We start from the raw sequence: 15,429 nt of genomic DNA on the forward strand, positions 1-15,429 counted from the left end.
CTGTGAACACCTACAGAACTTTTATTTTAGAACAAACAATACCAGAGTTGTACTTCTGTGTTTCTGAAACTGAGGGATTAGTCCTAGTCCTTTTTGTTTGCATGTATTCATACAAAGTAATAATAAACTGGCGTTCATAGTGTGCAATTTTGATGGAGCAATGACACAGCTGCTCATGCATTCTCTCTTACAGGGTGTCAAGGGAATGATTTAGAACCTAATACACTTTTTTTGTATTTTGGCGCAGCCTTGCACCAATAAATAGCTATCTTAAACACAGGAAATGCAAGAAGCAAATGGGAATGGAAATAATGAACTTTCATTCATGGTAAAATCAACAACAAGTAACTTTCCAGTGGAGGGTGATGAAAGAAATCATCCTGTACAAGGCATCCACTACTATAAAGGAGCAAGTGGATATGAAAGAAAACCAGAAATTCTGTAGAGACATTTCACTGTAGAATGCAATCAGCTACCAGCACTCAGAAAGCAAACAGTAGAGCCTGAGAGGTGTTGTGAAATACAGTGCCCCCGGGACATCTTTTATTTGTTATTAATTCTACATTGAGAAATAATGGTCATGCAACCCTCTGTGGTGACAACTTGTGATGTTTGCAATCAGCTAACATTTACTGATGCCAGTTAGAGTCTTAGCTGACAGAGACAAGATTAGACAATAAATCTGTCCTCTAAGATTTAGATCTAGATTTTCCGGAAACTCAGTGCAATACCTGAGCTTTATTTTTAAGGTTTTGATGAAATGTAACTATCGTTTATGCCTTTTCCTGACCTTTTGTATCAGATGAATTGATTCCTAGATTCAATGTTTTTTACCATGAGAACACTGCTGTATGAAATATATTAATCTTTCTCTGAGCTGTTAATCTACAAACGTGAACAGAAACAATCAAGAAATGGATAAAAAACTGACATACAAACCATGCATTGTTTGATCATTTAACGTTTGTTCATTTAATCTGAAATTTATTTGAAAGAATTTTTGGTTCAAAGTATGAATTAAAAAAAAATTAGAACTGGAAGGTTTTCACAGAAACATCACCATCCTGAGCCATGAAAACTTCCAGTCGTAGAGCTTAACCTATCATATATATATATATGGTACTATCTGGTCTATGGGAGTGATAATTTTTCTTACTATGGATGAGATTATGGAAGATTCCAAGTACCACATTTTTACAGTGAATTACTTAGCTTTTATCTGAGCAAAGACAGCATGAAGGCAATCAAAATTTCACATTTTTGTGAGGTGAATACTCATAAAATCATAGAATGGTTTGGGTTGGAAGGGACCTTCAGTGCAAGATCATCCAGTTCAGCCAAAGGAAGATCATTTAGAGCACCCGCTCCTGCCATGGCCAGGGACATCTTTCACTAAGTCAGGTTGCTGGAAGTCCTATCTAATGCTGAGTAAGCATTTATAAAGATATCAGCCAGAGAGAGTGATACTCTTTCTGAAACAAAGTATACTTCAGTAGATGATATTTTACGCTAGTCCAGCATGCTGGAATCCTTTTCTCTTTCCTTCCAGTAGAGATTATGCTTCCTCTATTTTTTGAAAGAAAAGTAGGGACCTTGGATCGTAAAAGCACTGTTACAAAGGGGTTACCTGATGAAAATAAGTTTCATTAAATCCAACAGAAAACTTCATGGGAATGATGGCAATCCCTTTCTTTCTCCAGTAATTTTTTGTGTTAAATTCTTCCACCATTGCTTTTCGGTTGTAGTAGTCAGACTTGTCCAAACATTCTTCCCAACATTTCCACAGATTCTTTGCATTAAACTCTTCTTTGAAGGATGTTAGGTTAACTCCTTTGTACATGTTTATTTCCCTAACCTAAACAGCAATCAAATTTACACAGTGCTGAAAATAAATATGGCCATATAATATATTGATGTATTATATATATAATATGTCATATAATGATATAATGCAATAAAATAATGAATACTTAGCTATATTAAACATAATGCCATATCCCTTTCTCTAAGGAAATCCCTGCTCACTTGGCCTGATATTTTTGCTTGCATCAAATGCCTGTGAACTTAAATGGTGACAGCGGAATTGTTCACAAGGACTACTCAATGCAAAGAAGGTTGGTAAACTCAAATTGTAAATAAGACTAGTGGAAGCAGAAGTTAAAGCTAAAAAACTCTTTGTCTTTTGGAGATATGTCTGAAATCTTTCCTGAGGTGTAGTAAAGGAGAGTAAGTAAATGGGAAAGATAAGATTCAAAGAAATAGGGAAAAGACATAATGGGTGTCTTCCTAGGAAAGTAAAATTTTTTATAAACTGTTGTTTTGAATATAAAACAACACATAAACAACACATAAAAAAGGGAAGAGCTTACACTGGACTAAACAGCGTGTAAGGAAAGGATAACTCTTGAAGATTGGAAAGGAAAGGACAGCAATTCAAACTGTTGGGGCACTGTCTGCAAAGGCTGGGGAGAAATCAAAGTGTCAGCCTGGTACCTGGGATGGCAGGAGCCAGCTAACTAAACTGTTGATAGATGGATGGATAGAAAAAATGGAAAGTCCAGTTCTGAGAGGCTGAGATGCAGGTAACAGCTGAACATACACAAAGTGACCTAAAACTTGTCACATTGTACACAAGATTACACTGTTTTGACTGAAGCTGATCCTACTAATAGCAGTCATCAAACATTTTGCAACAGATTGTGGACCTGTTCACTCTTATCTGTATTATATCAAGTAGTATTCCATGGATGCATAGGTGCTGCATAAGGTACTATTCAGCCCAAGCAAAGTTGGTGGAGCTGGTTCTACAAGATCTGGCTTAAGCATAAGGAGCTTCCACTAGTCTCGGTCCTAGAATTCTCTGTTATCCCATTTTTTATTTGGCAGTCTCAGTTCTTTTACCTTCTCATGTGGTAGGCCAGTTTGGGTTGCCACAGCCACAATACATGTCTCCATAAACAGACCTGCTTGGGGAAACCCAAATCCACGAAAGGCAGTGTTGGAAGGCAAATTAGTCTTGCAGGCATGGCCCCTGACTCGGAGATTTGGGATATTATATGCATTGTCCACTTTCAACACAATGTATTCAATCACCTGCAATAAGAGGTTATAGTTGTTCAAATGGCTTAGTTTCCTCTAAGAAGACAGTGAAACTTGTGAAAGACACTCAAGACACCAAAGAGAAATAATTACTTCAATGAAGAGTAGAATTATACTTGGAAGGCCTGTTGTTCTACTGTTTTTTTACACCAATTTAAGTAAAGAAACTGTGTTTGAATCTGAGAAACTGAATTTAACTTAAATGAATTACAACAGGGTGAAACTGAGAGAAAAATCAGACCTTCAGTTTTGGAGAAGTGAAGAAGTAACCTTATGACAATAGGCTCCATAATAAAACTTACTGTCTCTCTATATTCACTGAACTTTTAAATCTGATTTTTCTATGTCCAATACCACCTAACAGGAAATACTGTACCCCCTTAATAATATTCTGTAATCAACCTCTGGGCCACAGATGCATTTTTACTTTAGGAAGATGGGAGTTGTACTTAACAAGAATAGACGTGTTCTTAATAAAAAGATACTGTGGCAGAGAGCTGTTATTTTCTTTTTGTGACCTGTTCAGGCAGTGTAAGTGGCATCAATGAAGAAGGACTTACCAATTCAGACTCGTCTGTTGTACAGCCACCATTTATATAGCACTGAAAATCGGCAGCTATGATTCTACCATCATTCATGAATCCAACCTGTAATATATCAACTGATGCATTAGGGGTCATTTCTGTCTTGTATTTCAAACTTCTCTTTATAAATAGGCTAGGTGGTTAACAAATACCACCTGAGGTTCAGACTACGGAACACAATGGCATTTTTTCCAGTGAACTAGAAAAATTACCAGCATGGATTTCTGTCTATAGGATGACATCAGTTTGGATCTGAATATGCAAACCAAGAGTAAAATACATATAAACCCACAAATCATCAGAATAACTCAGCTACCCACAAAGCTATTCTACATAGACATTGTCTGTACTCAGAATCTGAAAAGCTTGTTTACCGCTGTTTTCTGTATGAACAGAGACCAGAAAGAGGATGACGATATCACTGAAGAAAATATTAATTATTATTATGCTTATTCTACTTTCTGGAATATCCCTTTTGTAATCATCTTTCATCCTGATGACTTCATCACCTAGACAACATAAGAACATGAACCAATGGTGCATATATTTTGCAGATTACACGTTCAGAAATAACTGCCAAATTTGTTTGAATTCTAGTTCTGGTTCCTTCCTCTTAATTTTTTTTTTTTTTTAATGTAATGTATGGGTTTGTACTTTTAGTAGTTTATGTAATAATATTTAAAGGAGAACAATCATAGAAAACTGTAAAATAACTGGAGATCAACTTGTTAAATTATGTAAACTGATGCAGCTCCATTAGGATTAAGGATAAGGAAAATAAGAAATAATGAATATTATTGCTGGCTAAATCCTGCATACATGGGTAGGAGAAAAGATGGGATTGATGGGGAGAGTGTTTTTTGCTTAATGTAGTTAAGCAATTCATCCAGGTTTTTGCAGTTTTTGCATTTAATTAAAGGAAAGGTTAGGGTTGGGGTTACAGAAACAGTCATCAGCCAAACTCTACAGCTCATGCAAGAGCTATTGGAACTGGAAAACCAATTCCTCAGCCTTCTTTACCCAAACCATATTGAACTCTAAACCCTGTCCTGGAGGGTTTTAGTGTTGTTAAATCATACACCAACACTAAAGAGAAGATTTTTGCCCCTGCTACTAGCAGCTGCCAAGCTGACTTCAGTGCTGGCATTGTTTACCCAGTTATCTTTAATGTAAGGATTCAGAAGGCAAAAGGAAGAGTTTTGCTACCAGCTGAATCTTGCATTGCCTTGCAGGGCTGGCTTCATATCTGAGAAGTGGCTTGCATTCAATTCTGATTTACATGGGATAGGGCTGATGTTAGCAGTATTTTCAAGAAAAGGGATGGGTGTTCATGGTTTTTCTGGATATTGCCTGGGTTGTAGGAATATGGTGATAGCTGTTGGTTTGATTCGTAGCATTTGTCAGGGTGCTCTTAGGACTAGGGCAAGGTTGGTGCTCAGTTAGGATTTCAGACGAGGAGGAATTTGGTTTCTTACTGCATCTTGTTAGTCAATGAAATTATGCTGATTTGCGCAGAATAAACTATTACCCAGTAGTTGAGCAAAATATCTCCTCTCACTCACTTTATATTTTCCAAAGAAAGGGTGCCGTCCACCAGTGATCAACATATCCATATTTCTTCCAAGGGCAAAACGAACTGGATGCCCGGTCCTAAAGTGAACATAAAAAAAATCCACCTTTCTTATATCCTATGCATGTAGATTGCAAATAACATTACAAGCACATGGCCAAACACCTAGTGGTGGCAATAAATCAGTCCATTCTATGTTTTAGTTTCTTATTAAACTTGTTAAACTTATTAAACTTTCACCATGCCTGAGTTTAGGCTGTTTCAGCAGATTTTTAATTTAGTTTTGATTTTCCCCTCAAAAACAAAGTAGAAAAAATGACCTTTTCAGCAGTTTCTCTTTAGCTTCTCAACAGGGAGATGCAAGTTCTGTGAAGCACGCACAGGACATGGCAAGTAAGTCAGAGTAAAGGAGAGCTGCGGCACACAGGGCTCATGTGAGCACACCTATGTATTGGGGTAAAAAAAAACCCTTTCACTGAATATCTAGAGTGAAATTCAAGCCACTGTGCTTGGGAAAAGCTTGATTGTTTGGGATTTGTACAGCTCAGCCCTGAGAGAAACTGCCTCCTTGCCTTTTTTTTCTGGCTCTCAGATACTAAGTGAATACTTTTTCCAAAAGCCCAGAGAACTTTCAAGCCTCTACCCAAGATTTACTGCCAAAGAGATGAAAAAAGATGATGTCATCAAGATAACCCCCAGGTAGGGCTCAGGACTGAAGTTCCTTTTTCATTCAGTCTTGTCATCTTTTATTTGTTTTAGTTAAATCATTCTTTTGATGAAACCAACTTACTTGTTGGCTGCCACTGCTGCAACTACAGCAAAGAGTGAAGGTTTAGTAATCTTCCCACCGAATGCTCCACCAACACGTTTCACATGGCACATAATTTTATTGGACTGGAGGTTTAAAGCTGAAGCCACTAATTCCTGCAAAAATGAATATCCAGGATTTTACTGAGAATTGTTACCTCCCAAAGTATATTAAAAATGCCTATTCTCTATGGCTAACCATACACTTAAAGCTAACAGGTTTGAGAATCCTGGGCAGAAAACTAGAGTTGCTGTAGAAAGAAAGAAACAAACAAAAGATTTCAAATAGATAAATATGCTGGTGAAAGCACAATCTGGTCTTTACAGAATAGTGAAAATGTAAAAATAGGTCCATAAACTAATTTGATTATCTAATGACAGATATGATAATCTCTAGAATTGCAGGTTTCATATGTAGCTGGAGAGAAAGCATCCACTAAAATATCAAGCTGAATGGAACAGAGTGAAACACGAAGGAATTAACATATATTCTTTGAAGCTATTATTTTCTACAGGCCTACAATCCAATTCTGTTGTTAGCTAGGACCTATTAACCTTTTTTTTCCCTTAACTTTATATGATTTGTATGTTGTTATTATTTACTTATTCATTTATTATTATTATTTATACATAATTATAACCCCATCATCATCAATGTAACTACTCATATGAGCAATGCAACTTGTCTGAGTACTCTTTCTAAAAGCTGAAGACACTCACTGCTGCCAAAATGTGATTGACCAGGATTGCGCTGAAGGTTCTCACTGATTTTAGGAGGATTTGGCCAATATGTCTAAGAAATTATTAGTCTTTTCAACGAGAAAACTACAGCCATATTACCTATCCAAGATACCCTTTGTTCATCCCATAGTAATACTGCTCATTTGTGTCTGCACTGCATTGGATAATACAGATAGCACAAGACCTGCTTGTGCAGAAAGCTAGTTCCATCTAGTTTCATCATTAGTAGTTAGGCCATTTATTTTCATAAAAACATCAAAATCAATTAATCTAAATTGGGAAGATCATAAGACCTGGCCATATAATTGAGCTTTAAGGTTATTTAGGAAGGTAAGAAACAAGTATAATTAATACTTTGCTTTACCTGTACACCTGTTACGTGCTGACTTGACACATACACATCCATTTCTTTATCCTCCACCCTTGGAATAACAAGCACACTATTTGTTTCCAGGTAAAAATGTTCCTGTCCTCCTGTGTGCAATTCACCTGTTATGTATATAATTATAGGAAAATGTAAGCTTGGTTTCAAATGAGCTGCAAGGAAATCTGTATTTGTCCATATACATATATGTATATATGGCACGGAAAAAAACTGCCACAGAAAATAGAAAATAGAGAAAAATAGTTGAGCTATTTTTGTAGTTTGTTTTGCTTTATTCTGTGTTCTGCATGTTTGTTTGTTTTAATTTATTTATGTCTTAGGTTTAAACCTAAGGATTAGGTGACTGAATATTTTCCTCTTATTAAACAGAAAAATAATAAATAAAGAGGAGAATATTCAATCAGCTAATGCCTGTATAGCTTTCCCTCCTCCCCACCCCCAAGAAGATCAGTATCAATTTAATATTTTGTGCTTTTTAATTCTTTAGGAGGTTACATCTCTTCTACTATAATAGGATTATAATGTCTTCTGAATCATGCTGTGAGGGAAAATACAGCTTTCCTCTTCCTTTCTTACCTTCTTTCTATCAGTATGCCCTTCTCTTACTACATTTTTTCTACCTATTTCTACGCAACACTTTACTTTTGTACCATTTTCCTTAAAGAGAGGAAAATCTGTCAGCACAGTGTAAAAGCTAATTCTGTGAATTCTCTGTGTAACCTTAACTTTATGCCATCCTTTGGTCTGACAATATTTCCTTAGCAGTTATTTCTGAAACACATGTTCATGGAGAAGTAGTAGGAATCAGAACTGAAGCCACTAGAGGGTGACATGACATATGATGGGAACAGTTGGAGAAAGTCCAAAGGAGAGCAGAGGAGACTGACAGAACTGAAGGGCCTCAGCTCATTAAAGTGAAGGAAGGCATGAATCTTCAAATCAATCCAGCAAACAGGAAAAGTACAGCCTGTGCTTCGTACTCACAGTAAAGAGAACAAGAAGCACAGTACTACTTACATTGAAGCAAATTGTTAGCAATGAGGACAGTCCTTCTACTGATAGGATTCGTGAAGCACTGGAAAAAATTGACTGGGGAAATGCAGAGTCTCCATGCTCAAAGGTCTCCAAGAACTGAGATAAATCTGATCATTCTTTCAAACTAGACAGAATTGATGTTGGAAAAAGACAAAGGGGCAGGAGGGTCTGCTACATTCCCTCCTGTGATCATGGAGGAGTTAATTAATGTGTAGTTAGTGTTCAGCGAAGAAAAAAACAAAGCTGCAGAAATTTAGGGAATGATAATAGCAGAAAGTAGGTGTGATAATACATGTCATGAGAGGACAATTGGAAAAGGACATGAACAGGACACATGAATTGTCTAAGCATTTATAAGGTGCTCACTAACAAATCTCAGAACCGCATTCAAGTGTTAGAAAAAGAGAATTAGGGGAAGTATTAAAACTGGCCAAGGCAATGTTAAGAGAAACATATCTTGGTATCATATACTTTAATTTTAGTAAGTGTTTTACACTGTCCCACAGACTACTCTTATAAACAAATTTAGAAGTACAGTCCAAATAAGATCAGGGATACCACTGGTTGAAAACTGCACTCAGAAAGGAGTTTGCAGGATTGGCTGTCAAGCTGCAAAGAAGATGCACATAGAATCATAGAAGAGTTATTCCTGGCACTAATATTACCCCATGGTTGCTTTAATAACTATGAATTAAACTACAAATAATATCAGACTGGAAAGGGATGAAAGCCCTTTAAAGGACAGATTAAGATTTGAAAGTGGTTTTTCTACACTGGAAAATGGCCTGAAGTCAATGCCATGAAGTTCACTATGGGTTAAGTGCCAGTAGTTTAGATAGCACTACTGAACAAGATCTAAAGCAGGGATTACAGAGCAGCACAATTTGACTGTATATCCAGTCGATAACACCACCACAACCCTAACCTTATTCTGTGTTACTAATGTTATATGGAATTTCTGGGAGGTGCCACTTGGCATTGGTGAAACCTAATCTGAAGTATTACCATCGTGAAGTCAGATATAGTGAAGTTACAGATAATGGAGAACTGAGCAGTGACAATGATAAAGGTTAGCAGATGTGATCTGTGGGGAAAATATAAGGACTATGTGAGGACTCTGTTTAGGGTGAACCTTTACAGTTTGCAGGAAGAGAGATTCAGACTACTTATTAGGAAAAATGCATTATAAGGCCAGTTAAATTCTAGAACTAACTACAATAGGAGCTTCTGGAATATTCTTCATTGATACTTCTTAAATATGGGTCTGGTACTTATGCAGAGAGTATACTCTGGGACAAATGGATCACATTTGCTATTTGAAGATGGTAAAATTGTTGACTGTAGGAGTTTACTCTGATCCCCTTGTTTCTGGGATTATCCCTAAATCAAGCAGTCAGATTAAAACGGGATAAATTAAATTAGCCAACACCCATAAACAAAGCCTTATTTAACTATAATGTTTAGTCAATGTGGCTAGCAGTTGTTAGTAAACTTCCTTTAAATGTGAACATTTTATGTCCATTCCCAATGAATAGGAAAACATCAACCACAAAGGGTTTTTTTTTGTTTTGTTTTTTCCAGTGGCCAGCTGGAAATAGATTCTGGACTAGCATAACTCTCCTCCCCTTGCCTGATGCACTACATATACGAACTACCTTCTATGATTCCATCAGCAGACTTGAATCCTTTCTCAATATCTCCTTTTTCTATTTTCCTTTCTTCAGTAATGTATGAATTATGTTTTATTGCATCCTGCAGCAATAAAAAAAACATCCACAAACAGAATGTTAATTGTAAATCAGAAAGTCATATGATTTTTACATAGCATAATCTTTCATATGATCCTTTTTTGGATAGACAAGCAGTTGTGACTAGAAAGACCAGGAGAGTCATTCCACCATCAGAGAGCTTCTGTTTATTTAATTTTTTGTAATTCATATAATTCTCTTCTTCCCCCAGATTAGAAATACTACATGCCTGTTAATGGAATTCAGAGCTGTTGAAAATATTTCAGAATCAGACTGCTGGCTACTCAAAACCTGCCAGACTTGAAAATTTTCAGAACTTGGGTGCGGGATGTGTGATTCTAGAACTTCTGCAAATATAAGATCTCAAATTTAGTTCTATACTCACCTATTCCTGCTGGGAATTTGGCTCCTGGAGGCATAGAATTGCTTGCTTAAAACTTTTTGAATATTCTTTAGCAATTTTGTCCTAGATCTAAAAAGACCGGTCTCCGATATACTGGATGAGTAAGAACCTAGTAAGATATTTTTTGTGTTTCCAAAATCAAAACTTTGGACTCAATTTATAAACTTTTTGCACTTCAGAACCAATAAAGTCATATCTCATACCAAAATAGAAGGAAAAAAAGAAAATTCTAAAGGATGGCAAAGCTCTGTGTAAGGAGGTAAACAACTAGTGAGGTAACTTAAGACCTTTATCAGACATGGAAAAGGAGACAGATTGTTACCTCAATGGTCAGAACTGGCTCCAGATCTTCATACACTATCTTCACTTTCTCAGCCCCACACTTTGCCTGAGTCAGTGACTCTGCAACCACAGCACAGATTATCTGACCAACACAAATCACCTGCAACACACCAATGTATTACCCATGTTAAAATACACAGAGTGGTTAAGTTCCAGTACAGAGAGTGTTTTGTGGAAATAGATTTTGCTCAAACGCCACTTTTATATTCTGTTTCTCTAAGAATACTATCCCCGTACAGACTTGCCTTCATTAGATGAGACGTCTAAGAGCATCTTTCATCTGCTGCAACATTTTTAGCACTAGAAATCCTGGAGACATTAGTAGCCATGAACGTTTCCCCTGTGCTCATCCTCGGCCAGATACTGTGCCAAGTAACACCCTGTCTGGCACTGACTGCTTTTCCTTGCCTATACTCAGAAATTTAAGAAACCCATACAAGAAGGCCTAGAGACGTAAGAGCAATGCTTTAGGAATTATGCCTGTCCCACTGCAAATATCCTGCAACAGTGTCACTTGTGATGGATACAGCCTGAGGCCTGGGACATTCTGTAGCATAGATCCTATGAATTTCTTAGCTCTGCTGATGCTCAAAAAAAAAGAAACAGTATTGTCTCCCATTGCTATGTTTTAGTGTTTAACCTGGAAATTAATTTCATATTGGTTCTAGCTGGGCAACTCTTACTTTATTTGTTTCATCTTTGAAATAATCTCAAATGCCACGGCTATTTCATACTTTCTCAGAATCCATTACAATAACTTGTTTATCAGCCCTTAAGGAGTCATGGCTGCCTTAGTTCAATCCCAAGTTATTTAAGGGAGTTTTCCTTTCTCTCTCATTGGGGAACGGTAATTCTGTTCAGCCCCGTCTGGCTGGCACTGCATTAATAGCTCTTGCACTTCATTTCATTTCATTGCAATAGGATGATACCTGCAAACTCACTTTCCTTTTTTGTAAATAACTAAAGCAAAAGGTCTAGACACTCCTCCAGAAGCAAGAAATACCTTATCTTCTGCATATGCTTGCTCATCCTTGCCATTTTCCCCCGGAATATCTCTTGCTGTCACAACATCAACCACTCCTGGCACCTGAAGGGCTTCTGATGCATCAATTGATCTGGAAAGTAGAACATGCAAATAAATTAGTGCAGTACATGGTGCAATTATCTCTAGTAAAAGTAATTCAGTGAACTTCAGGAGATAAACATAATCCACTTGGTATTCTCACCACAGACCTCTACATAGAGAAAAAAGTGTAAAAGTCTTGATTAGCATGTTGAGAAAAAATAAATGGAAGGCATCTGTGTATGCATGGCATAGAATAGCTCTTCAAATTCTAGCTCCAGTACATACAAAATCTAAGAATATATTTTCTTTCTACATTTTTTTGTACTAAAAGGAATGAATGCATTAATATGGACTCTTCTGTCCATATCTAACACTATTTAAAGCTTGCAGTAAAGAAATCCTTACCTCATTTACAATACATAAGTCATAATACTGTCATATCTGACAATAAGAATAGAAAGCACTTGTTAATATATTTACATGCTTATAGTTTTTTCTTACTTACATAATCTTTGCATGGGCTTTAATACTGGTGACCACAGCCAGTGAAAGTTCTCCATCCACTGGACGAATGTCATCAATGTAAACTGCTTCACCAGTGGCATGCTTAATACCAGACTGGTGCATGATGGGACGGCCCACAGGATCTTGTGGAGACTGTCCTGGGTCAACATCCTGCAGAATAAGAACAGATTATCTGCAAGCCAGAACAGCAAGTACAGAAAGCTTTACTCAAACATCTTCTGAGCATATTTTGTGATCATAAAATCCATGTGGAAATCATCTAGAATTCCCAAATAAATGGGGGGGGGGGAACTGAGAAAAACAATGGTATAAGGGACAAAATTACTAGTTCATGCAGTGGAACCACAGCAGACAAAGGTGAACTAAAATCTTCTGGATCTTACAGCTAGTCTGTCTGCTGGGTCCATACTGCTTCTGATAGCATTCTTGTGCAAGCCACACTTTTACAGACCACAGCATCACCACTGCTTCAAACAACCATATTTCACATTGTTTACTTTGGAGAAAACATATCTGAATTCAGAATTATATTCAGTGATCACTCTAATTCCTTCTTGCCTATCTCCCTTAAGAGACAGGTAAATTAATATTCTGGCCAGCACTGACAAGACTAAAAAAATGGTTTAATCCATGTGTTTGCTAGTTAAATTCAAAGACAGCCTGGAATTGAATGCATTTCAGACACACTTAATGATAAGACAGCTTTGGAGCTCTCTGTTGTTGAATTGCTGATACTCTGTTTCAAGTTAATGTGAACTGTTATCAGGGATCCTGAAAATCTTCCAACATTTATGTTTTGTTTGGGCTTTTACTGAATTTCTTACAGGAAAACAAACAAATTTTGGCTGACACATAAAAGTTTTTGTTGGAAAACTGATAAGAAAAAATCTATCTTAAAAAATTTTTCAATTTTGCAACAAAAAAAAAAACAGTTGAAAATTCTTGATGAAAATTAATTTTTTTTTTTAAATAAAAATCTTCTACTGAGAAAAGTTTTTTGCAACCACCTTTCATACTGTGGCTTTTCAAATAAATCTTTAAGGCTGGAACAGTCACAGAGATGCTGCAGTAGGTTATTCCATTTGTACTGAGGCCCATTGGACAGTTAAACTAAATTCTCCTGAGCTCTTGCATAGCCAGAAGCTGTGCTTGTGTCAGGACAGCCTGATACTGCAGAACACCTTGAGAGCAATGAGTGCACCTGTACCCTGAAAGACAGGAAATCTACAAAAATATTAAAGATTTCTCACAGGGTCAACTGTTCCAGCAGCTTCACATTACAATTAGTAGAGGTTTTGGAGTGAAAAGATAGAAGGGCAAAATATTCTTTAAAACAGATGATCTGTGGCAGTTCTAGCTACAAACACACCTCACCTGATAGATCTGGACACCCTGGGGAGCACCACTTTGTAGCAATCCCAAAGCACTCATCCTCTCCTGTGAGAGCTCAGCATACCTGAAGGGATACTGAAAGAAAGGTCAAAGCAGCGTTGGCAGCCCCTTATTTCTAAAATGTAAGTTTTCCCTTCACATATTTTGAAGTAAAGCCTAGCACATTTACTCTTCCCTCTCACACCCCTTAATCTTCAAAAAAGCAGGGTCTTCCTGCAGCATGTATGCTGATGTGGGTATGCAATTTTTGTCCAATCCTTACCATCTGATATAAACCATGTAACACTTTCAGGTAAAATCTGAAAAGGAAGCTGACAAGCAGAGTTCTTCTATATTCCACTTTTCCACCCTGAGCTGATGGAGGGAGGAAAATTTCCTCCAGCACCAGTCTGCAAGCTTCATTCAGCATCTGATCATTCCATTGCCTGGTAGAAAAACAGACTAACATGAGCACACACTTCTTCAACATTAACAGGAATTTAGAGCTATTGTAAAGTATGTGGGAAGTTGTAAATGGATTAGCAGAAGTTATATCAAGAAATAACCTACTGTTAGGGAGGACAGGTCAAATACAGATTGTGAGTGTCTATGGGTTCCATCTGGCAGAATTTCCACTGCAGAATCAAACAGAGCCCATGCATCACACCATGGCTCCTGCACTTTGCTTAAATGCATTACAATATCCAATACCTTCCTATGAGCTTCTTGCAGGACTTCCTTGCACTGATCGTGGTTGAGCCAATGCCTCCATACAAAATACTCAGATCTGCAATAGTATCTGTGCCTGGATTGAAGAGGACTCTCATTCCAGAATTCACTATGGAAAAAGCATTTTTCTGACTTTCAGCCTGCCTGAAGGCTGAAATAAAGTCATCCTAATGGGGAAAATAAAGAAAAATTCAATCAATGGCAGAAACTGACTGAAAGAAAACAAACCTACTATTCCTTATATTCTGATTTTTAGCATTGTCCAAATAAAGCAACATTTTAAAGAACGCTTGCTACAGTTACTGGTTCAGGTAAACTTTTTATTTGTCTTGAAGTATTAAGCTAATCATAGATGGACATACTAAGAGGGGACGTTATTTGAGGTTATCTACGTGTAAGAAAACATGCCAAATTTTTAATTCTATCAGTGGTTTAATGACTTCAGAGTGCTGGAATAGCAGTCCTGGTATAAACCACTTCATATATGGCTGATATGTTCTCTGAAATTTCAGCTTAGAAAATTGTGGCTTCTTCTCCAGGACATGGAGGCCCCACTGTGCTAAGGAACCTTATTTTGTGAAGATTTTACACTCAAGAGATTTTACATTTTATGCTACGGTAATGACATTTACTGAGGGAGGCACTAGAAGCAGCTGGGTTTTCTACTGTCAGAAATGTTTTGTTCTGGGGACAAATTCACATATTTTAAAAGAAAAAATAATAGCAATTTCTTTCATGATCAGACATGAAAGAGAAAGAGAAAGGCAAAGAGACCTTTGAAGAACTGTAGCCCCAGAAAGAAACTTCAGATTGAGACTGCCACAAAACTTTTAAAGTAGGGGTTAGCAGGTAAGATCTGTTACTATGAGTATGTGATATTCTCATGACAAGTGTAAAACCCAGGATTACATGTTTTACAGTGGGTCTTGTCAGAGATGGAAAATCCTTTCAACGGGATTTAGATTGCTTCACTGAAGCAATGTTCACAACAAGCTATCCAAAAGGAAAAGCCAGCAGCTGACAG

General features: G+C 37.1%; 1 protein-coding gene and 1 long non-coding RNA gene across 5 annotated transcripts in view; one reads left to right on the forward strand and one right to left on the reverse strand.

Annotated features, from left to right (window-relative positions):
* Window positions 1-15,429, reverse strand: part of LOC133270826 (aldehyde oxidase 2-like) — a 43,412-nt gene that overhangs the window by 9,705 nt on the left and 18,278 nt on the right. For 3 of the 4 annotated variants that reach the window (XR_009743936.1, XM_061456374.1, XM_061456387.1), the window contains 13 exons: window positions 14,388-14,572; window positions 13,960-14,122; window positions 13,680-13,772; window positions 12,286-12,455; window positions 11,718-11,829; window positions 10,695-10,814; window positions 9,877-9,973; window positions 7,166-7,290; window positions 6,044-6,177; window positions 5,246-5,333; window positions 3,660-3,746; window positions 2,902-3,093; window positions 1,628-1,855 (listed from right to left, as the gene is read on the reverse strand). Coding sequence is in view for 3 of the 4 variants with exons in the window: in XM_061456374.1 (XP_061312358.1) it covers window positions 1,628-1,855; window positions 2,902-3,093; window positions 3,660-3,746; window positions 5,246-5,333; window positions 6,044-6,177; window positions 7,166-7,290; window positions 9,877-9,973; window positions 10,695-10,814; window positions 11,718-11,829; window positions 12,286-12,455; window positions 13,680-13,772; window positions 13,960-14,122; window positions 14,388-14,572 (1,794 nt within the window). In the remaining variant the exon portion in view is untranslated. The remainder of the gene's footprint in view (window positions 1-1,627; window positions 1,856-2,901; window positions 3,094-3,659; window positions 3,747-5,245; window positions 5,334-6,043; window positions 6,178-7,165; window positions 7,291-9,876; window positions 9,974-10,694; window positions 10,815-11,717; window positions 11,830-12,285; window positions 12,456-13,679; window positions 13,773-13,959; window positions 14,123-14,387; window positions 14,573-15,429) is intronic. The other variant, XM_061456379.1, reaches the window with a different exon arrangement.
* Window positions 1-15,429, forward strand: part of LOC133270887 (uncharacterized) — an 80,088-nt gene that overhangs the window by 6,715 nt on the left and 57,944 nt on the right. The window lies entirely within an intron of this gene.

The sequence above is a fragment of the Pezoporus flaviventris genome, unplaced genomic scaffold, assembly GCF_033815535.1.
Source record: "Pezoporus flaviventris isolate CSIRO_AGI_PZ_B2104156 unplaced genomic scaffold, CSIRO_AGI_Pfla_v1 ptg000001l, whole genome shotgun sequence".
Classification (NCBI taxonomy): Eukaryota; Metazoa; Chordata; class Aves; order Psittaciformes; family Psittacidae; genus Pezoporus; species Pezoporus flaviventris.